At 45.3% G+C, this 21,810-nt stretch overlaps 1 protein-coding gene and 1 long non-coding RNA gene across 2 annotated transcripts; one reads left to right on the top strand and one right to left on the bottom strand.

The window, feature by feature from the left end:
* Positions 1-1,153: 1,153 nt before the first annotated feature.
* Positions 1,154-21,530, bottom strand: IRF6 (interferon regulatory factor 6). The gene is given in 9 exon segments (NM_001133927.1): positions 1,154-4,105; positions 5,119-5,237; positions 5,947-6,339; positions 7,723-7,881; positions 10,711-10,839; positions 11,773-11,977; positions 16,621-16,797; positions 17,352-17,423; positions 21,323-21,530. Coding segments are annotated over 7 exon segments (1,404 nt in total). The 5' UTR covers positions 16,795-16,797; positions 17,352-17,423; positions 21,323-21,530; the 3' UTR covers positions 1,154-3,880.
* Positions 6,002-15,739, top strand: LOC129048117 (uncharacterized). The gene is made up of 5 exons (XR_008510177.2): positions 6,002-6,158; positions 7,032-7,217; positions 11,296-11,388; positions 13,239-13,329; positions 15,539-15,739. It is a non-coding gene; the product is annotated as an uncharacterized LOC129048117 (long non-coding RNA).
* Positions 21,531-21,810: the final 280 nt, after the last annotated feature.

Here is a 21,810-nt window from a genome sequence, read left to right as displayed (position 1 = left end):
GCACATTCTTGCGCATGCGCACCCACTCGAGTGCCGCCCTCTTTTCCCCCATTCCGTGACGTCATCCAGCCGCTCGCGCGCCTCGCGTGAGAATCACTAGCTAGGCCGCCTTACTGCGCGCCGGAACTTTGGGCCACCGTGCGGCCCGCCCTTTCCGGCGAGACAGAACCCGGCCCCACCTGTCGGCTTAGGAACGGGGAAGGGCGGAAGTAAACGAGAAAAGGCGGAACCTGGTGAAACTGGTTTCCCGCTGCTGCCCTCATTTTGCTTCGCCGAACGCCCTCCCTGTGTTATGACGTCTGGTGTCCCACTTGACTGGGAATCCAGAAACAGGGCACACAGCACTTAAATTAACACCTTTGGTTTGTGTCTGTGGAAATACGTTTTGTCCAGACGAAACATACCTCAAGACAACATATTTTGCAGAATAGCCTCACCTGTGGGTGGTGCTGAAACGTTTTAATTTTTTTTAACTTGACTTCCCTAAATCCTACATTTGAGAGGCCTACAACAACAGCTCTCTAGGGAGGGTGTGAAGGTGTGAGTATTCACTTTGAACAAATATGTGCCAGTCATGCTGCTAGGCCCTGGAGGTATTGCAGTGAGCAAAACAGACAAAACCCCCACTTTCATGGGGCTTAAGTTCATGTCTACTGAATCCAGTTTGCTGATTTCAAATAAGAAATGAGAAGTGACGACACAGAGGCTTTCCAGTCAGGTCATTACAAAGAAAATGTGTTATTTCACGTAAGAGTTAACACCTTTTTAACTACCAGCGATTTGACCCATGCCACGAAGGGAAAGGGTTTCTTGAGAAAACCCCAGTATCTAAGGAAATGGCCCCAATTTATTTATACTTGGAGCAGGACAGAGATTAAGGAACAGCGGACACCTACACTGGAGTTGTCACTCCTGGATCTATCTTGGTGGCGCCTTCAGACCATGAAAAGTGAACTGTACAGTAAAGATGGGGTCAGCATGGGAGGAGGACCAGCTTATAGGAGTTACCAGCCTAAGGCTGTCTGGTTCTTAGCTCAGAGGGAGTCAGAAGCTGAGAGTAGAAAGTAGTCTTCTAATTTTGGAACGTTTTCCTTCCCGCATTTATTTAATTTTCCCATGGTGGTTAACAATAAATCTCTAAAAGACTGATTTAGTTCATTCATTTATTCCAGCAACAAATATTTGAGAACACACTGTGTCCCAGACACTGTTCTAAGGACTGGCAGCGAAGTCCAAGACAAACAATCCCTACCTTCAGCAAGTTTGCAGTCAAGCAGGATACAGATGCTGAGCATTACAAGGGAAATGATTATTCTGAGAGAGGAAGTATGGGGTGCTATGGGAACATATAACCAGGGACCTAATTATACGGGAAAGGGACCAGCCCAGATCCAACACTTGCTCTCCCAGTTTACCTCCAATAGGTTCTTTTTAACTTGAACTTATCTTGTTTGGTGGGGTACACAGTGAGGAAAAAGAAGAGCTAGTGACAAAATCTAAATCCCTTCTCAGTCTTAAGCAAGGTGAAGGCAAGGGAGTAGAAGATATCAAGGGAGTGAGTGGTGGTAGCTACCAAAGGAGATAGCAGACTAAGGCCCTAAAAAAAGAAAGGAAACCTAAATCTATCCAGCAGGACCAGAGAAAGAGCACTGAGGGTAATCAGATGGAATCCCTGCATGTACTCTCCCGGCATTCTGAAAAGAAGCCAAAAAAAGGAAGAAACCGGGGTATCTAGTTAAGACCTCACAAATCACTCATCCATTCCTCTGACATGTTCATAAACTTTTTATAGTGGTTACGAACCAAAAGCTTGGTATTTCTTGGCACTTTTCCCATACCCTTTACCAGCTCACATTATCTGGGCTCCCACCCAGGCTACAGATAGCCTGGCTGTTGGCACTTCACAGAAGGGATACAGACTGGCCCAGATTCAAGAGCTGCCCTTCCAATTTACCTACAGTGGGTTTTTAACTTTGAGCTCCCACATAGAGATGGGGCAGCCAAATATCAAGACCAAATCCCTCACTTCACCTACTCAACAAAATGACCCCCAAAATGTAAAGTTTCTGTGCCTTTAATGCTTCCTGGTCCCTAAAAGTCCAACTTTTCCTCGAAGCTGGGCACCTGACCTTTAACCAGATTTCTTAATCTTTTCATGCTTTTCATAATAGCAGATTCCACTAGGTCTCTTAGAAACTCTAAAAGCAAGGCTGAAGCACTTTAAATAAATAAGTCCTCATGTCACCACTGATTTTGAATTTTTAGTTTTTAAAATAAGGCTAGCTCAACTTTTGAGTCATTTTGAAAAGTAGGAGATGGCCTGGTTTAAAGGTACCAGACTAGACATAGGCTTCCTTACTACGTCCCGACACAGACAGATAGGCATCACTATTCAAGAGGACTGGGGCTTGCAACCACAGATTAGCATCTTATTTGCCATTTAGGTCCCAGATTGCTTGAGCCCAGGAGTTCAGGACCAGCCTGGGCAACATAGCAAGAACTCATCTCTACAAAAATAAAAAAAAAAATTAGCCAAGCATCATAGTGCACGACTGTTGTCCCAACTACTCAGGAGGCTGGGGCAGGACGATTGCTTGAGCCCAGGAGCTTAAAGCTGCAGTAAGTGGTGATTTGCCACTGCACTCCAGCCTGGGCAACAAAGCAAGACTCTGTCTCAAAAAAGAAGAGAAAGCCGAAAGGGTTAGAGACTCAGCAGATGTTTCTAGATAAGACCAGTTTGTGACATATAGAGCTGCATTGTTCTATACCACTCTTTACCTTCACTGTTCACACTCAGATACCTCCACTAGTAAGGGAGACAAGCAGGTTTGTGCTAGGTGAGCCTTTCCAGAAGAGTACTGCCCAGCCCTTCTTCATCCCAGCCTTAACACACTCAACAACCCATTTCTTCCAACTGCAAAAAATCTAAATGATACTGTCCCTTTTGTAGTCAGAGAAGTATATCTTAGATCCCCAGCTCAGTGTAGCTCAGAGAAGAAAATAAGAAAAATAAAGCTCTTTCCTCTTAAAGCTACCACCTGAGTCACATACTGTCACCTACCGCCTCTCCCCGCTGCACCCCCCAACACACACACACTGGTATTTGAGTGGTAATAAGGTAAATGCCTGACAACCTATTCTTCCACAGAATCCCTAGGCTTTCTGTGTCAACAGCTTCCCTTTAGAAGCCAAATTTGTGAGCTTTCACTCCACAGGCTGGGTGACTTTCAGACTTTGGCACCCATTTCTATTTAGATATCAAGCATAGTTTCTAAGCAACCAGCCAGCCAGCTCCTCTCCCTCTCACTTCCCCCATCAGGGAGCCAGCTTACTATACCAGCAGAACAGGTCAAACAGAGCTCGATCCTGGAAAAATCAGTGCTTGAGGAAACTTTAACAAAACCAAGGAAAAATGTGGTACAAGAACAATGCAGAAGGATTCTGTTCCAGGCAGTTTAGCCCTGTACAAGTAGAGGAAGGTCATTGAGTCCGTTTTAAAGCTGGATGCAATTTCAGGCACTACTCCAATCTCTTCACTTTATAAGCAATAAATCTGAAGCCCAGAGGTTAAAGGACTTATTCAAGGTCACACTGGAAGCAAAGCTGCAGCTAGAACTTTGGTGTCCAAACTCCCAGGCCAAATCTCCTTCTACTATGTTGTATCATACTACCATTAGGAGATTTGAAAAAGAAAAGCAAAGTCTGAAGGGTGATTTTTCCATAAATTAAATCAGCTTTAAATCTAGGCATATTTGGAGAATCACAGACTTCTAATACTGTTAGAGAAAAGAGAGATTTAAAAGCTGGTTAAATCTAAACAATAAAAAAATCCATATGTACAATATTATAAAAAAGAGAAGGAAAAAGATGGCATTCACGATTACTGGGGAGGCAGGGCAGGGGGCAGTTGCATGCTAGGGGTGGGCTGCATGGGCTGCCAGCTCTCCTGGGTTTGAAGGATGCGGTACAGCTGCTTCAGCTGAGCAACGATGTTATCCTTGATGTCTGGGGTTGAGATCTGCAGGCGGACACTGCCACTATCAAAGGATCGTGTGAAATCACCAGAAAACATCTCGTAGATCATCCGAGCCACTACTGGAATGACCTGTTCAGGACACAGAACACAGGTGTATCCTCTGAGGAAAAGGTATTTTTAAATAGCACAATGGACCCAAGATTGAAGGACAGACCAAAGAAGCCCTGAGGAAGCCCCCCATTCTGATGTCTAAATATAGGATATGCCTTCATCTCTCTGGATCATCCTTCTGCCAAGGATCACTGTGGAAGGTGGTTCAAATGAAGGCAAAGAACCTAGATGTAACATTACATCACATGCCTAAATAAATGACTGCTTATTTTGCAAGACTTTTTACAAAATATCATCTATTTCTTGCCTTGCTACACAACTCCAGGGGCAAAGCCCAAGTGGCCTTGCTGCCACTTCCTAGAATAAATTTATATTCCTAAAAGTAACTCAAAAGGTTTTTCTAAGAAAGGCTGGAAAAGGCCAGGTGTGGTGGCTTACACCCATAATCCCAGCATTTTGGGAGGCTGAGACAGGAGGATCACTTAAGCCCACAAGTTCCAGACCAGCTTGGGCAACATGGTGAGACCTCATCTCTGCTAAAAATAAAATTAGGCCAGGCATGGTAGCCTGTGCCTGTTGTCACAGCTACTTGGGAAGCTGAGGTGGGAGGATCACTTGAACCTGGGAGGTTGAGGCCACAGTGGGCTGAGATGGTGCCACTGCACTCCAGCCTGGGCGACACAGCAAGACCATGTCTCCAAAAAAAAAAAAAAAAAAGTGCAATTTACATTGTGTGTGTGTATGTGTGTGTGAAGAAAACCTGGAAAGGGTTATATCCTATGAGGTTTCAGCAAGACTCTAAGGTTAGTAAGAGAATGAAAGATAAGATCTCCACTAAATCAGTCACCCATTTTAAGGACCCTGCCTTTCCCAGCATGAGTCCTACTGCACAAACCTGAGTCTGTTACCCCATCTGATGAGACTGAAACCTACATGGGCTGATGGATGCTTGATGAGGGCTCAACCCAGACCTGGGGGCTAAAGCATTGGCAAAAAGATGAAGAGTTGTTGACACAGCCTTATCTTCTCACCTGAACCAAGATGAGTTTCCTTTCCAAGGGTTTCCCATCTGGCCATTCTTCCCCAAAGCATAAGTAGATCTCAAACGGTGGCTGCTTCTCTATCTGTCCTTTCTGGTGGGCAATGAGATCTGCAGAAAGTGGAAGAGCAAGTTTGGTATACTGGGTCATTCCACATCCACTCAACAAATACCATCTTTTATGCTGTCCATTACAATAGCCACTAGCCACATGTGCTCACTAGTTTTCAATTAATTAAACAGTTCCTGGGACACATTAGTCATATTTACATGCTCAATAGCCACATATGGTTTATGACAACCACACTGAACAGCACAAATATGTTGAACAGTACAAATTACAGAGGGTTCTCTTGGACATCATTGATCACGACTTGCAGTTCAAACCACATTGTAAAAAATTCACATCTCAGTGCTTTCCCTAAAACTGCCTGCTTGAATTCACCACTCAGATAATTCCCAAAAGAATATCTGCTATTCTGAATATGACAAACAGGGTTACCTTCCAAAGTTAAAGACAAGCTGGTAACATTTGAGGTGTAATGACAGGGCTGCCTCCCTCTTCTTCCATTGAAGGAGCCACAACCACCTTAAAAATAGCTTCCAAGTACGTAGCCTTGGAGTGAACCTCCCTTCTTTGTTGCCTAGGTCACCTCCAATTTTTAGAACTGAAGTTCTGTTCTCCCTTGACCTCCTCCAGACTAAATTTTTTAAGATCTTTGCCATGCCAGGAAAGCAGGAAGGTGAAAGACAGGGATAGTGGAAGGAATGTACTTCCAGAGAACGATTCCCACCATCAACCTTCTGAGAAATGACTTACCACTAAGGAATGTTTCCAGACAAAATAACTTGACCTTCTTTTGTCTCTCAATCAGGTTGGGAGCAACAAGTGATGGGGCACATGGCCCAGACCAGTACACCTTGCACTGGCACAGCCTGATGGCATAAATGGCATGACCGCTGACCTCCAGGATCAGTCCTCTGTCCATGACGTCCAGCAGCTTGCTAGTGAACAGCTTCTGCTTCTCATTGGTAATATGCTCAGGACCTGGGAATTTGACCTGCTCCAGGCTGACGGGACCAAAGAGCTCCTCCTGGTCAGGCATAGGACCCAGGTCCCCATAGAAGAGTCGGCAGCCCTGGGGGTTGCTCACAGTCATGGTCTGCCCGTACTCCTTCCCACGGTACTGAAACTTGATGTCCAGGTCAGTCACTGCAAGGTTAGAGATGACAGTGAGAGTCCTGCTTCACTGCTCTGCCTGTTCATCCCTGTGACTCATGCAAGTCCATTAAGATCAAGCCACCTTTCAACCAGCATTCAGGAAGGCCACTGCCATAGTTATCCTTCCTGCAATAAAGGGAGACATCAACATATCCCTGGAACATTCACTCAAAAGGCTGCCTGAAGGCAAACAGTTCAAGGTCCATCTCAACTATTTCTGTTCAATCACCACACCCCAAGGGCTACAATTTCATCAAGTAAAGTGGTCCTGGTATCCCCACACTATACTGACTGAGTCCTCACACCAATGGTCATTGGAAGGAGCTAAAAACTAAGGTATCTGGTTTGTTTATCATTTTTAGCTTATTGTTTAAAGAAACTTGAGGAATAAGAAGCAATACCAAACAATTTTTCTGAAAATGACATGTGAGCACACACACTGGGGATCTGCTCTAATAATATACCATAAAAGGACACAGTTCACATCAAAGTTAATTTTTACTCAGCAAATCTCCATTGAACCCAATGGCCCTTATCAAAGCTACTTAGCCTCTTGGACAAAATTTTATTAATAGCACTCACATGCCTACCATGTGTAGTGTGAAAGGGAGACCCAAGCAATGACGTTGATTCTTCATTGAGATAAATTTGTACCAAATTCAGAAAGAGGTTTTTTTCTGTAGGTCCTAAAGCCTCTCAAAATCCAAGAGCCTCCTCTACCAAATCCATGGCCATTAACCTCCCTGTTCCACAACTGGCCTTGTCACTAAATCCCCCTGCATGACTGATAAACCTGGGCCTCCTACCCACCTAAGACCTGAATAACCTGGAGCTGGAGCTGTAACCAATCAGAGCGTCCCTATGGGCAAGTAAGTATCAGCCAATGTTTGTTTGTTTGTTTGTTTGTTTCAGATCATGTCTCAGTCTGTCACCCAGACTGGAGTGCAATGGCCTGATCAGGGCTCACTGCAGCCTCAACCTTCTGCATTCAAGTGATCCTCCCACCTCAGCCTCCCAAGTAACAGGGACCATGGGCATGCACTGCCATGCCCAGCTAATTTTTTAAAAATTTTTTTGTAGAGAGTCTCACTATGTTGCCAAGGCTATTCTCAAACTCCTGGCCTCAAGCACTCCTCCCACCTCAGCCTTCCAAAGGGCTGGGATTACAGGTGTGAGCCACCACACCTAGCTGGGCCAGTGTTTCTTTACTTCTTCCCTGGTGACTCATGGGCTAGCCAGGAAACAGAAACAGAGGGTGCCTCTGAGATAGGTAGTTTTTCAATACATGGCAAAGAAATGAAGTTAGAAAGCAGGATAGGAAAGAGTCTATAACTGAAGCAGAAGACCTAGCAAGAAAGATAAAGTCTCACTTACTTGGGAGAGAGCTGATCCACAGTTCTGGAGAGCTATAGAAGGGCTGTATAGGTGCCTGGGGTACTTCCATCTCCAGGGGTTCAGTTTTGGGCCACACTGCCTCTGGGCTGCAGTTGCCCACACTGCAATTGCCCACACTGGCTGGCGCCATGGGAGAACCTAAAACAAAAGCATATGGTGAGCAGACAGGGGTACCACACATGCGCATCACTTGCTGATGCTCTGAGAACTCACAAGGTCAGTAGACAAGAACTAAACACTGAACCCTGACCCAGTGTGATCTTCCAGCCCATCAGTGATTCCCATAACTAACACAATAAGAAATAAGGTTCCCCTGCACGTTCCCCTGCTCCTGCTTCCTAATCATATTATTTCTCCCATAATTCATAGTTTTAAAAACCTTTGTTTGCTGAAGATTAACATAGACAAGTGAGTTTTCTCTGGAGGTTAAATTACAAGGAGTAAGACATTCCATACTGTAAAATTTGGCCCCAGCAATTAAATAGAAGCTGGTTGTCTTCCATAAAACGAACTCAGCTGAATTAGCTGATTAGCTTCGAGGAAGTGTTAATACATAGAAATACCTTTAAAAACAAACAAATACTTTTACATGCATAAAATGCCTGGAAGGATACTCAAGAGCCTAGAAGGACCTGACTCCTCCAGGGAAAGAAATGAAAGGTTCAGGGACAGGATAGAAGAAAAACCTTTCCACTGATTTACCTTTTTGTACCATTATGAATGTAAACCATGTGAAAGTATTATTTATTCAAAAGGATCCAATTAAAAGGTTTTTTTTTAAAAAAAAAAAAAAAAAAAAAGTATTTCCCTGCTACTGTCAAAGTTGACTTGCTCCAAAGTCTACAGATTTCTCCTCCTAGCCTCACCTCTTAGGCATCTATTCTTCAACAATTCTTCATCCTCTGCCCCAACAGCTCTGAAATCACAAAGGTTAATGTTTCTTTGACCCTTTGTGTATAAGTCTGGTTAAATTTATGTTCCCATTTTACTTTTTTGTTTTCAATATCTATTCTACAACTTTCCAAAAAAGGATTAAAGGCAACTCAAAACATAAGGACACACAAATATTAGCTTTAATAAAATATCAACAGAAATAGGAAATCAGGATCCTGGAAATAAATTGCATCCTTTTAGGGGGTGAGAATAACAGAATGAGTCAGCCAGACATTTGGGAAAGGATCCTACATTTCTAGATGTTCAATTTCACTAAGTAAGAATGTAACATGTGGCAATTTTTTGTTTTTACTTTTATTTTAGTTTCAGGGATACATGTGCAGGTTTGTTATATAGGTGAATTACATGTCCCGGCGTTTGGTATACAGATTATTTAGTCACCTAGTTAATAAGCGTAGTACCCAATGGGTAGTTTTTTATCCTCATCCTCCTCCCACCCTCCGTCCTCAAGGAGGCCCCAGTGTCTATTGTTCCCTTCTTTGTGTACATGTGTACTCAATGTTTAGCTCCCACTTATGAGTGGGAACATGTAGTATTTGGTTTTCTGTTCCTGTGTTTTAGTTCACTTAGGATAATGCCCTCCAGCTACATCCATGTTGCTGCAAAAGACATGATCTTACTCTTTTTTATGGCTGCATAGTATTCCATGGTATATATGTACCACATTTTCTTTATCCAGTCCACCATTGATGGGCATTTAATTTGATTCCATGTCTTTGCTATTGTGAATAAGTGCTGCAATGAACATACGTGTACATGTGTCCTTATGGCAGAACAACTTATATTCTTTTGGGTATAATCCCAATAATGGGATTGCTGGGCCAAATGGTAATTCTGATTCAAGTTCTTTGAGAAATCACTAAACTGCTTTCCACAGTGGCTGGACTAATTTACATTCCCACCAGCAGGATATAAGTGTTCCCTTTTCTCCATAACTTCATCAGCATCTGCTATTTTTTGACTTTGATTACAGCCATTCTGACTGATGTGAGATGGTATTTCATTGTGGTTTTGATTTGCATTTCTCTAATGATTAGTGACATTGAACATGTGGCAATATTGACCTGCAAGATCTCTATGAAACTTCTCTTTACCCACACTTAGTTGCAAATATATAAGTAGAAGGATAAATGAAGGAGGGCCAGTGGACAGACAAGTGTCATTTCCTGTCTCAAAGGTAGAGGCATCACCTACAGTAGGGTACCTGAAAATCCTAAATAAATCATCTTGATATCCTAAGTTTTATAGGTGGCATAAGTTATCTCATTTTGACCCGTTGCAGCCAGGTGGTACTAAAAAGACAATGAAAAACTGCTTGGCTGGATGCAAGTTATTTGAGTAGGCGCATTTCAGTGGATAAATGAAGTAAATCTGCTGCAGAAGAGCAATTCAACGTGTGTTCAAGTATCCTCAGAAAATGCAGTGGGAGATTCAGCACCTGCTCTGTCACACAGTGGATTCTCAAGCTCCAAACTCAATTTTCCTAGGAAGCTGGATTCAAAAGCCCATAAAAGAAAAGTCTCTTGCAGATAAATCCTATCAGAGCCGAGTACTATCAGCTACAGACTTCACAAGTTTCCCGTGATACAGCCTAAGCAGAGTAGTCCTTGTTAAGGAAGTGACACAGAATTTATACCAAGGGAAATATTAGAAGAGTTTTCCCGTAATGCATAAAAATGACACTGTACTTGGCCTGAAGGAAACTGGCAAAATGTGTAACTGATGATATATTTGTATGTTGGGTTAAGAATGAATTCAAATTTTTTATTTCTTTGAATTAGCACATAAGCTTCCAAAGATGTTCTATTGCCTGGAACCCACCCAACTCTACTGGGATAACTAAGCCAGCACGGAGTTCCTCACCTCTGACTCCCACTTGCTAACAGTCCAGTAGCCTGGCTGCAGGGATCAATCCTGCTTTCAGGGCAGTGGTGGCCAATGTATTGACAGTTCCAAGGTCAAAACTCCTTACATCCTCCGTATGTCTCTGTACCACCCATCATCCCCACTCACCATTGATGTTCAGGAAGGGGAAGGTGTCCTGGATGGGAACATGGTGCTGCGACTGATCCAGCTCATCTTCCTCATCTTCTTCATCCACATCATTATCCTTCTCATCCCAGGGAGCAGACCCTGTGGATCCTACCCAAGATACACAAGCTCACAGGTGAGCCATTCAGGTTGCACTGCCACCCCTGCAGCTGACCCACCATTCAAGCTACGGACTGCTAGCCCAGAGGCTCCTCAGGTTCAGTACACACCCTCAATGTCCTAACTAAAAAGAGTGAGAATCAAGGGAATGAACACTTCTCTCATGGAAGGACCTCCCTAGATTGACTGGAGCACATGTCTAAATTATCTGGCTGTTAGTACTTGTTAAGTATGGAGTTAATTGGAGGGATCAGGAGATACTCTCTTAGTCGAAGTATCCTATGAATTAAATGATCACTCACTCAATATGTATAAAGAACTTATTACCCTGATCTTGTCACTATTATATGTACCCAAACATCACTATATACCCAATGAATATGTACAATTATTATTTGTCAATTAAAAAAAACTTTTTTACAGATCATGTTATTTTTTTTTTTACAGATCATGTTAATTGATTCTCACAATAGCTTTTGAAGTAAATGGGAAAGCTGAGATCCCATATTTTAGAGTTGAAGAAACTGAGGATCACAAGAGGTAAAATGACTTGATTCAAGTCCCACAAATAGTAAAGTGATAAGGGCCAGGTTTAGAACGCAAACCTCTTAAGCTTTAATCCCTTCTCCTTCAAAACTACCTGGCCTCTTGAATCCCAAGAGAGGCTACTTTTACAGTAGAACTGTATACCCCTCCACTTTCTAATGCTTTAAGTAACCAGGCTAAAAAACATTCCCCTAAGTAAGCAAGATTTTGCTGAGTCTGCGTCTTTTGTTTTCTGGGTCCTTCCCAGAGAAAGGCTTTCTTGCTTTATCCATCTTAAACTGTGTAAATCAGGCTGTTTTCAAGTTGACTATCTCTTTTAAGAGTCCAGCCCAGAATCTGGCATACTGCCCACCTTCTCCCCAGCACCTGGGGCCTCACCTGGGTTAATGATCGAGCCCTGGGGCTGAGGGATATCACACACTTGATATATCTTCACTGGGTTCATGGGCACCTCCTTGGTGCCATCATACATCAGGTTGAATTCTCTGCTCTTATTGAGAGCACAGCGCAGCTGGGCCTTCCATTTAGCTGGGTCAGGGTCATCCACCCCTTCCTGGTACTTCCCTGTCTCTACAGCCCAGGCCTGAGAACAAGAAACCACAGTGAGTCCTATCATTGCCCAGAGCCACTGCAAAGCGTGTGTTTACCCTTTCTCATAGACACAAACACACACACACACACACACACACACACACACACTTTTGCATGACTGCCCCACCATCCCAACCCCAATTTACAGAGACTGCAGCAGGAAACACTGCCCTTAGGACCAGGCAAGACAGGTGCCTAAGGGAAATAAAGCCATGTGCAAACACAATATATTAAAAGGAGGAACCTTATCTCAAGAACTGGTACCAGCACTCATCAAGACGACAATGGTCTAATGAAGGGCTGAACATAAAGCCTGCTGAAAATACGCACCAAAGTGCAGATGGTAACTCTGGATGGCAGAATTTCAAGTAACTTTTTTTCTTCACTTATTCATTTTTGACATGAGTTGCTTATACGACAATAGGTAAGACAAAGAGGCATGGCAGAGGATATGAAGAGTTTGGCCTCCTGTGTTCCCTCCTGTCAGTCTTCAATCTAATACATAAATAAAGAATTGTAAGCCAGGTGCAGGGGCTCAGGCCTGTAATCCCAGCACTTTGGGAGGCCAAGCCAGGTGGATCATGAGGTCAGGAGTTTGAGACCAGCCTGACCAACACGGAGAAACTCTGTCTCTACTAAAAATACAAAATTAGCGGGGCATGGTGGTGCATGCCTATTTTCCCAGCTACTCGGGAGGCTGAGGCAGGAGAATCACTTGAACCCGGGAGGTGGAGATTGTGGTGAGCCAAGATCGTGCCATTGCACCCCAGCCTGGGCAAGAAGCGTAAAACTCCATCTCAAAAAAAAAAAAAAAAGAATCGTAGAAACCAAGTGCCTTTAGGAGGGAAGGAAACACACTGGGGGTTCAGCTTGTCCCACTGGCTGAGGGCCTCAAGTCCTAAAAAATCCACACCCCTCACCTTACCCTATCCCCTCAAACTTCTGCTTCATTAGAAACATCATGCTGTCAACCACACCAGTGGCTGGCAGCACGGACTAAAACCACTTTGACTCCTTCTCTCTGGTTTTCAAATATGGAAACTCACGGCACCTTCCCCAGACAAGAAGAAGTTAGCTTCCCCAATGAGGAAACGAAAAATCTAAGCCACTCAAGTCATAGACCAAGGTGCTCAGGAGCAAAGCAGGGAGTAGACACCTAGCCCTACTTTCAGCTCTAACAGGCATTCTTGTTTCTGCTCATGGGATAGCCACTCTCCCCCATTGCTAACAAGTTCTCTGATCTCTTTGTGCAGGAGTACAACTTGTTCTGATGCCGAAAAAGTAGGTACCATTAGCAGAGAACTCAAGACAGGAAGCACACACCAGCGTTTTCAAGCTAACAGGGTATATGACTTGTCCAAACCCAATCCCTTCCTCTGATTCTGATCATAGGCTTCTTCCTCAAGCTGAAATTGAATTTTTGTGCCCCATCCTTTGAGAGCTCTGATCTCCTTCAGTCGCCCCCTGAAGAACCTCACAGTCATGAGGAAGTTTCCTCAAAAGCTAATCTAAATCCTCCTCCTCCAATTCAGATCACTTCCTCTTACCATCTTTTCAGATTTGGGTCCCTCCGTTTGATTGTGGTATGGAATGAAGAAGTTTGACAACATTCTGCTGCCCCAGGTGGCTGAGCAGACACTAGGGGGCCTAACTGCTGCTCCATTCTATCCAACCCCCTACAGGAGATTTCAACTTCACTGGTCGCTGGTATCTGGAAGGCCTATCTCCAGTTACCTGGCAGTACCTGGCTGCTGCCTCCCCACATTTTCCCTTCCATTTGTTTGATCCTCTGTGTGCCCATGCTAACTCTGGCCCCACCCAGCTGACTCGGGCTATGAAGACTTTGGCAGAGCTCTGCACATTTCTGTGGTTCCCTAAAGCCCTGCTCCTCCATGGAGAACAGCCAGACCAACCCAGAACCAGAGCCCCAGCCTTCCTGCTCACCACACAGCCATCCCCAGGACCCACCCAGATTGCACTGGGCACCCAAGGCTGATGCAGTGAAGAGCCGTATCGTTTAAGACTGGAACTTTAGAATCAAGAAAGGAGGCCAGGTGCAGTGGCTCACGCCTGTAATCCCATTACTTTGGGAGGCTGAGGTGGGTAGATCATGAGGTCAAGAGATTGAGACAATCCTGCCCAACGTGGTGAAACCCCGTCTCTACTAAAAATACAAAAATTATCTGGGCATGGTGATGCACACCTGTAATCCCAGCTACTTGGGAGGCTGAGGCAGGAGAATCACTTGAACCCGGGAGGCGGAGGTTGCAGTGAGCCAAGATCGCACCACTGCACTCCAGTCTGGGTGACAGAGCAAGACTCTATCTCAAAAAAAAAAAAAAAAAAAAAAAGAATCAAGAAAGGAGAGCCTAGGAGGAACCATGTGGCAATCATTGTGATTTATAAACATCGCTTGTTCAAACCCATTCTGAGTCTTGCTAGCAAGAGATTCTGATCACTGTGCAGGTCCTTATTTCTCTTCCTAAACAGGAAATAATCTCTGCATTTTTATAGTGCTTTACAAATCCCTTTCCATACTTTATTTCACTTGATTCTCACAGGCAAGACTAATTTCATCCCCATTTTACCAAAGGGAGAGCTGAAGCCCAGAGAGGTTAACTTGCTCAGGGCAACACATGCAGTTGATGGTAGTAGAATTTGAGGCCAGGTCTTCCAGTTCTTGATCAGAAAGGGCAGTATAATGGGGGGTGGATGCAGACAGAAAGTAATGGGTTCAAATCCTACCCCCACCACTTACTGGCTGTTTGACTTTGGCAAGTTCTTCAGCCCCTCTAAGACTTAGCTTCTGTATCAACAACATGAAGGTAATACCTCCCTTACAGGGTTGTCATGAGAATTAAAAGAGATAATGGACACAGACACCCATTTAATGTTAGTGCCCCAACTGCATATTCTGCTAAAGGCCATCAGAGCTTGGTATCTGTGAAAGCACTCTCCCTCTGCACTCTGCAAACAGATGCACAGATATAACTAAAACAAAGCCACCTCCCCACAGCCCCAATTTTCCTCAAGCCCCAAGCATGCAAGCCCAAAGCATCACTCTCATGAGTAGGGCTTTCAGGAAATAGCCTCTTCCCCAGGGCCAGCCACTGTCAGACACTTGAACCGCAAATCCAGTTTCAGACCACGGCCGCAAGAGGCCAACTGGGCCAAGATGGGCCCATGCCCTTCTCAATGCCAACTCCAATAATTGGTGCTGGTTTATAGGCACTAACCTTATCAACTTTTATATTGTTATTTAAAATCTAAATTAAGAGCTGTCATTTACCTTCTAAGTACCTTCAGGTCAATATTCTCTCTGCCTGTCCTCTCTACACCTGACATAACTGAGTTGGGTGGGAAACACCCTAAGGATGGCTTTCTTTTGAACCCTGCGCTTACATTTTCTGCCCTTTCCCAACCCAATTTCAGCAAGGACCCAAAGCATGAATCTTGAGAGACCCACAGTAGAGACTGTATTTCACTTGTGACTTCTAGCTTATACTCAAAGAAAAGGGCAAACAAACTAACTTCTCAGTGTCTTGGGATGCAGGAACTAAAGCTACTCATGAGATGGAAGTGACCAAGAAAGAAGCTGGTCTGGAGCAGAGGCACAGCCTCCAGGGTTTCAAACCATGTGAAAACCTTTCCCACAACAAGCCTGTCCACCTGCTTCTGTCTTAAGTCAAGCTTTGGTTTCACTTAAATTTTGTAAAATGCTATGTGATTAAATCTTGTTTTCAGTTAAATAAAATGACTGTCAAATCAGTGCTATTTCTTATTTTTAAAAACATTTATAAAATTAAAACTTGTAATTAAATCACCTTTAATTTTTAAGCCCCAGTTATAGATGGGGCGAAATACTTTAACTCAAAAGAAAAGCTTGCCAGGTGTAGTGGCTCATGCCTGTAATCTGAACACTCTGGGAGGCTAAGGAGGGAGGATCACTTGACCCCAGGAGTTCAAGACCACCCTGGGCAACATGGTGAAACCCCGTCTCTACAGAAAAAATACAAAAATTAGCCAGGCGTGGTGGTGTGTGCTTATAGTTCCAGTACGTGAGAGGTTGAGGTGGGAGGATCGCTTGAGCCTAGGAGGTCAGGGCTGCAGTGAGCTATGATCATGCCACTTGCACTCCAGCCTGGTTGACAGAGCAAGACCATATCCCACAAAAAAAGAAAAAGAAAGAAAAACTTGCTGAGAGCCCTCTATACCAATCACATAGGCTATACTGCATGCCTGCTAACACCTGATAGTTCTGTCCTGGCCTGAGTATCCATTCCCAGGCCCAAGCACCTCTCTGCATAGCAACAGCTCTGAGTGATTGAGGAGGAAGAGTCAACTGCTCACCCTCGCTAGCTTTTGAAACAAACACATCACTACAATCACTAATGAGAGTTTTAGCCAACCCCAGCTGGTATCCTTTGGGATGTGAGTGAGTACCTTCAATGAGTGGGAAAGAATAAACAGCTTCAGCCATTGCAGACATGCCCCCAAAAGAGGAATTACTATGCCTGCTGAGTTTGGGCACCCCCATCATAAGCATTCTCTCTGTTTCACCAGAGTTTTAGATCTGGTATATTCCCCATGCCAAAAAAAACCCAGAAAGGTCTGATGGTAGAAGAAGTCCTTTACCTTAAAAATGGTATTTTCCTCTTCTTGTTGAGGGCTGTGCCGGGTGGCATGTTTCCAGGGAATCTGGAAGCGTTTAGAGTCCCTGTGTAGCCAGATGAGCCCAGGGTAGAGGCCACTATCCACCTGGGCCACCAGCCAGGGCTTTAGCCGGACTCTGCGGGGGTGGAGGGCCATGATCTGGGGGGTCAGAGGGAGAAATGGGAAGAGCAGAAGAATTAGGCCAGCCACTGGGAACCCTTCCCAGCCACCTTTCCCACCTACTAGAGCTACAGTTTCACTAGATTACAGCAAAGAAACTAAATATGGGAATAAGCTGTGCCAGGTGGGAAAGAAAAGAGGTTAAAAGGTCCTTTTTATTCTGATTCCAAAGCCATTTATACTTCATGCTCTAGCCAAATCAGACTTATCAGGCAAGTAGATCACATTTCTTCCATTTAAATCCTGAAGCAGAAAAATAAAAAGGTGATGTCATCCTGCTGGAACACAGTCCTTCCTGAAGCACCAAGGGCTTTGGAAGAGAAGGGAAATTGCTCTTTTCAATCTCATCTCAGGAGAGGGAAGAAAAAAGTTATGGAAACAGCAACAACTATATAAGTGAGAAGCTGACGCACATTCTCTTTTTAAACAAGACAACTAAAGGTGAATGGGAATATTTTAGAAATAAATGACACCATCATGATGAGGGAGAAGTAGATAAGGGGTAGATCCTGGACTCCAGAGTCCTCACTTACATGGAAGAGCAGGCAGTGTGTCCACAGGGATCTGAAGAGTCGGCTTGTCTTTCCCTTGACCACTCAAAGATTCTGTATGGAGAAAAGGGGGGTCTCAGCTGGCTATCCATACAACAATCCAGTGTCTGGGAGAAGGCTTGGGAACATTGGCGACAAAGGCTGAGAACACGTCTCCGCTACTGAGTCTGGTAAAGCTCAGAAGCCCTAGAATAACCAAATACTAAAGTACTAAGAGTACTTAGAGTACTAAAAGCAGTCATGAGACAAGCTTTGCATGGCTAGGACAGCCTCCTCCCTTGGGTCTGTTTATCTCCCAATGAAGGCTGGAGTGAACCGATTGGTTGCCGGAGCCAGCCTGGGTAAAGTCTGCAATTGATTCTCGTAAGAATACATGGGCATAGCAGATAACATTCAAGAGCAGCTGGCACTCACAGCAGAAAACAAAAGCCTTCCCAGATTTGGTGACTGATAAAAAACAGTCACTGGAGAATTGTTTGTCTGAGATGTTATGTTTGGATTTTTTGGTGTTCTTATTTTGTTTTTACTTAAGATGAGAATGAGATGCCTGGAAAAAGAACACTCATTCAACAAATATTTGTTCATCAGCTACTGTGTGCCAAGCACGGTGTTAGTTACTAAACATTAAAGCTCCATGTTCCTTCTTGAGAAACTCCACATTGGAACTTCTCAAGCCCCACAATGGCCTGAGGAGGAGTGGAAGATAAATAGGTCACCTTCATACCCAGAAAGATCCCTACCTGGATCACAGTTCTGAAACCAAACAACCTTGCAGCAAAGATGCTAAATATGGGAATAAACTGTGCCAGGTGGGAAAGAAAAGAGGTTAAAAGAGTCAGCTGAAGGCTCCTACTCAGAAGAGCTTAGCTGATGGGGTGGCCCATAACACCACTTCTCTCCCCAGCCAGACTCCCAACAAATGTGAAAAACCCAAACCCAACTCAGCGTCTGGCACTTTAAGAGCAAGGCAAGACCTGCTCTCACCTGAGCTTTCTGACCCAATTACCAAGTCCTGCAACTGAAACCTTCCCCCTGGGAGCATAGTGGGTAGGTCAGGTTGGCATGCAGTGTTCAAGTGCCCCCATGTAGTTGGCCTTGAATTACGGTGTTTTGTAGGGCAGCATGTGAAACCATCAAACCATGGAGTGCATTATAAGCCTTATAAGGAGGAGGGAATGCATATTCTCTCAAGGGCTAGTTCTACCTTCTGCTCCCCAGTCCTATCACTACTGAAAAGGGGATAGAGCAAGAGAAGGAAGAAGAGGATAGGGAAATAGGCACCAAACCAGTCAATCTACAAAAGAGCTTTTGAGAATTTCCATTGCAATGCTGGTAAGTGCTGTGTTTGGGCCTGTCAGACATTAAAATCCAACTCTTGACCGATAGTGGACTTGAAGAAAAGTCCAAAACGACTTATTGTAGTTGATCCAAAGCCCACCATGAAAAAATTAAGGCAATCAGGCCAAGACCAGGAGCTGCATCTGATGATGGGAAGGGAGAAGCAGCCACCCATAGAGATCAGTGATTAAGATCTAGAGCCTTGGGTTCTCAGTGTTCTCCTAAGATAGGACTACACAAGAGCAGCCTTGCCTCAGCCCCATGGAAGGAGCCCCAGCCTGCCCTCCTCCAAGCCCATGCCCTGCCTCCCTCACTGTAAACCCTCTCTACCTTCTGAAAGTCAGCCAAGATCTCCCCCACTCACCACCCAGTAACTACAACTCTAAAAACAGGCAGAGATGGAAAAATTGAAAACCCAAATGACGAAGACAAACGGTTCATTACATCACAACCACAGGCTGCAATATTAAGTAGCCATTAACAACAGGTGTCAGAATTTTTATTATACTCAAGGAAATGTTTACAATGTGAAGTTGTGGGGGCAGGGGAAACACAGCATACAACTTGACTGTGTAGCATTATCTCCATCTTGTAACACAGCATGTACTTGCATACATGTGCACATACACACAGAACTGAAAAAAGGAAATAAATACAACAATGCAACAAAATATTTGTAATGGTTATCTAGTGATGGAACTATGGGTGCTTTTTACATTCTCCTATATACATTATATATGATTCATATTTTCCTACAATGATATGTTTCAATTTATAATTTAAAAAACTACAAGTAATTTTTTTAACCTCAGGACAATAAGACATTTCTTATGAAGGATGGTAACAACAATCCTTTGTATCTGTGTAGGCTTTACAATTTTTACACGAACCTTTACCTAACATGTCTGATTTCATCCTCATGAACCTGAATGTGATATTACTATCCCCATTTTACATCTGGGCTGAGCTGCTTTATTTCCTAAGTCAGAGTGTTCTGTACCAAACCCTGCCACTGCACCTTGTCTTCCATGTCCCTCTCATCTTCTGCACACCAAGAAAGTAAACTAAAAACATCAACAAAGGTCCCAGCAGCATAGAGGGCCAATAAAGTGATTGAGGTGGAGACTGCATAACATCCACTCTCAAACACACCTAAATCAGAGTTCTCTTTCTAAACACTCTTGCCACCCAAATCTCAATGCCTGCAGAACCACCTTAGCCTAGATGAATTCATCTTGGTATCTCTAGCTGCCATCACAGCAAAATGTAAGGCCTGTGTCTCTAACAGGTACTTAATCAGCCAAAGAACAATGATGCTAACCTATCTATTCCCCTCACAGTGAGCATAGAGGAGGGACACTTACAGCCTCCTCCGAGCACTAACTGTCCTCTCCATACCCCTATTCTAGGGAGCAGGTCCTCCATAAACACCCTCATTGCCACCTCCATAGCTCCTCCCCAGACTAGTTTCCAGGGGCACTGCCACACAAAAGCCGAGATTTGGCCGTCAGTGGTTTTGCTCAGGTTAAAACACACGCCATTTCTTGCAGACAATTCTTAGCAGTCCCAGTTCTTCCCTTTCTCCCGAAGGAAGTGAAATGCCATCCTCTAAGTTCCGTTCCTCAGGCTTCCCTGTTTAGTTTAGCCCTGCTTAGGGGTAAACTCTAGGCCTCTAATCAAAATGCCCACACCCTTCCCTTCTGCTAGATGGAAGCTGGGGGATGGCGAACGGGAGTTACAAGGTATTGAGTGCCACTGTCATACATCATACACACGTCTCATCTTAAACCACACTCCTGGGTCAACACCAGCTTTCACCAATCCCACCCAAGCGCCTTCCTCTCCCTATCCATCTCCTTTCCCTCACTTCCACTCTTGACATCCACCAAGAGAACAGGTTGGGACAGGGTGACCTCTTTACCACAAAGCAGGCTCCCTGTAAAGAGTGACACCTCAGGCCTCCTTTCCAAGTCAGGCCTGGGAGACTTTCCCCTTTCTCCACACCACCCTCCAGCCCCTTCGGGCAAAGAGGGCCCACCCCCAGAGCAACCACACCCCAGCACCACCCTCCCCAGCACCTAGCTCCGCTCCTTAGAAATCCAAGGGTGTCTCCCAGGCCCAGGGCGAAGGGCCTAACTGTGCCAAACACTCAGGGAGGGAAAACAAACCGCCAATGCTCCAAAGCTCCTGGCCACCCTCACTCCAGTTTCCCAAAACGCCCACTAGGACCAAGGGCCTCCGGACCTGGGAAGTCCCCTCTCTGGGACACAGGGGCCAGCGGCAAGTTGGTAAGACTGAAGGGGGCGCGGTGCTTTAGCTCTACCGGATAGTGGGGTTGAGGGCCGAGAGCAGTGCCCTCCGCTTTGGCGGCGGGGGTAGGGAGAGTAGACACAAGTGTAGATTCGAGAGGGGCCTAGCGCTACAGAACTGAGGCCGCCCCAAAGCTATCTGGAAGAGGGCGACAGGCACCCAGCCCCAGTGGGTACCCACCCCAAACACACAGATGCCCCCAAGCAAGTTCTCTCACCCCCTACAAACTCCGGGGACGGGTCCTACCCCACCCACGGGGGAGCCTCCCCTCCCTCAAGCTGGTCCCCAGAAGTTGGCGTACCCACCTTTGCTCAATCTGTCCACCAGAAGCGGACGTCCCTCCGAACCAAGTCCGCAGCGAAGATCACCCGTCGCTACCACGGTCCTCGACGTCTTAGCCAAGGGGCGCCTGGCTCTACCCAAGTAGGGACTGCGGGTTCCTCTCCCCGTCCCACACCAGCCCTTACCTGCCCGGCCCAGGTGCGCCGAGCTCACGTCAGCGCCTCGCCCCAGGACGCCGCAGCCCTCGCATCCGACCGGCCACGCCTCCCAGGTGTGGCCACGCCCCCCGGCGTTCGGGATTGGCGAGTTGCAAGAAATATGACACCCCGCGTTTCTGGGCTGCCCGGCCCAGCGGCGTCCGCCCACTGTCCCACCCTACTCCTCCGCTTCTAACTCCGGCTAAGAAAGTCCCAGATTCAGGCCTAGCCTTACGCCTCAGGGCTGGTGGTCCTGGGAACTGGAAGCGACTGGGAGTTCAGATCTAAGTCGAGAGGGTGCCTCCCTCCTTCAC

This window comes from Pongo abelii, chromosome 1 (genome assembly GCF_028885655.2).
Source record: "Pongo abelii isolate AG06213 chromosome 1, NHGRI_mPonAbe1-v2.0_pri, whole genome shotgun sequence".
Classification (NCBI taxonomy): Eukaryota; Metazoa; Chordata; class Mammalia; order Primates; family Hominidae; genus Pongo; species Pongo abelii.
The sequence above is the reverse complement of the archived record's forward strand: the minus strand, read 5'-3'. Positions and strand labels throughout refer to the sequence as shown.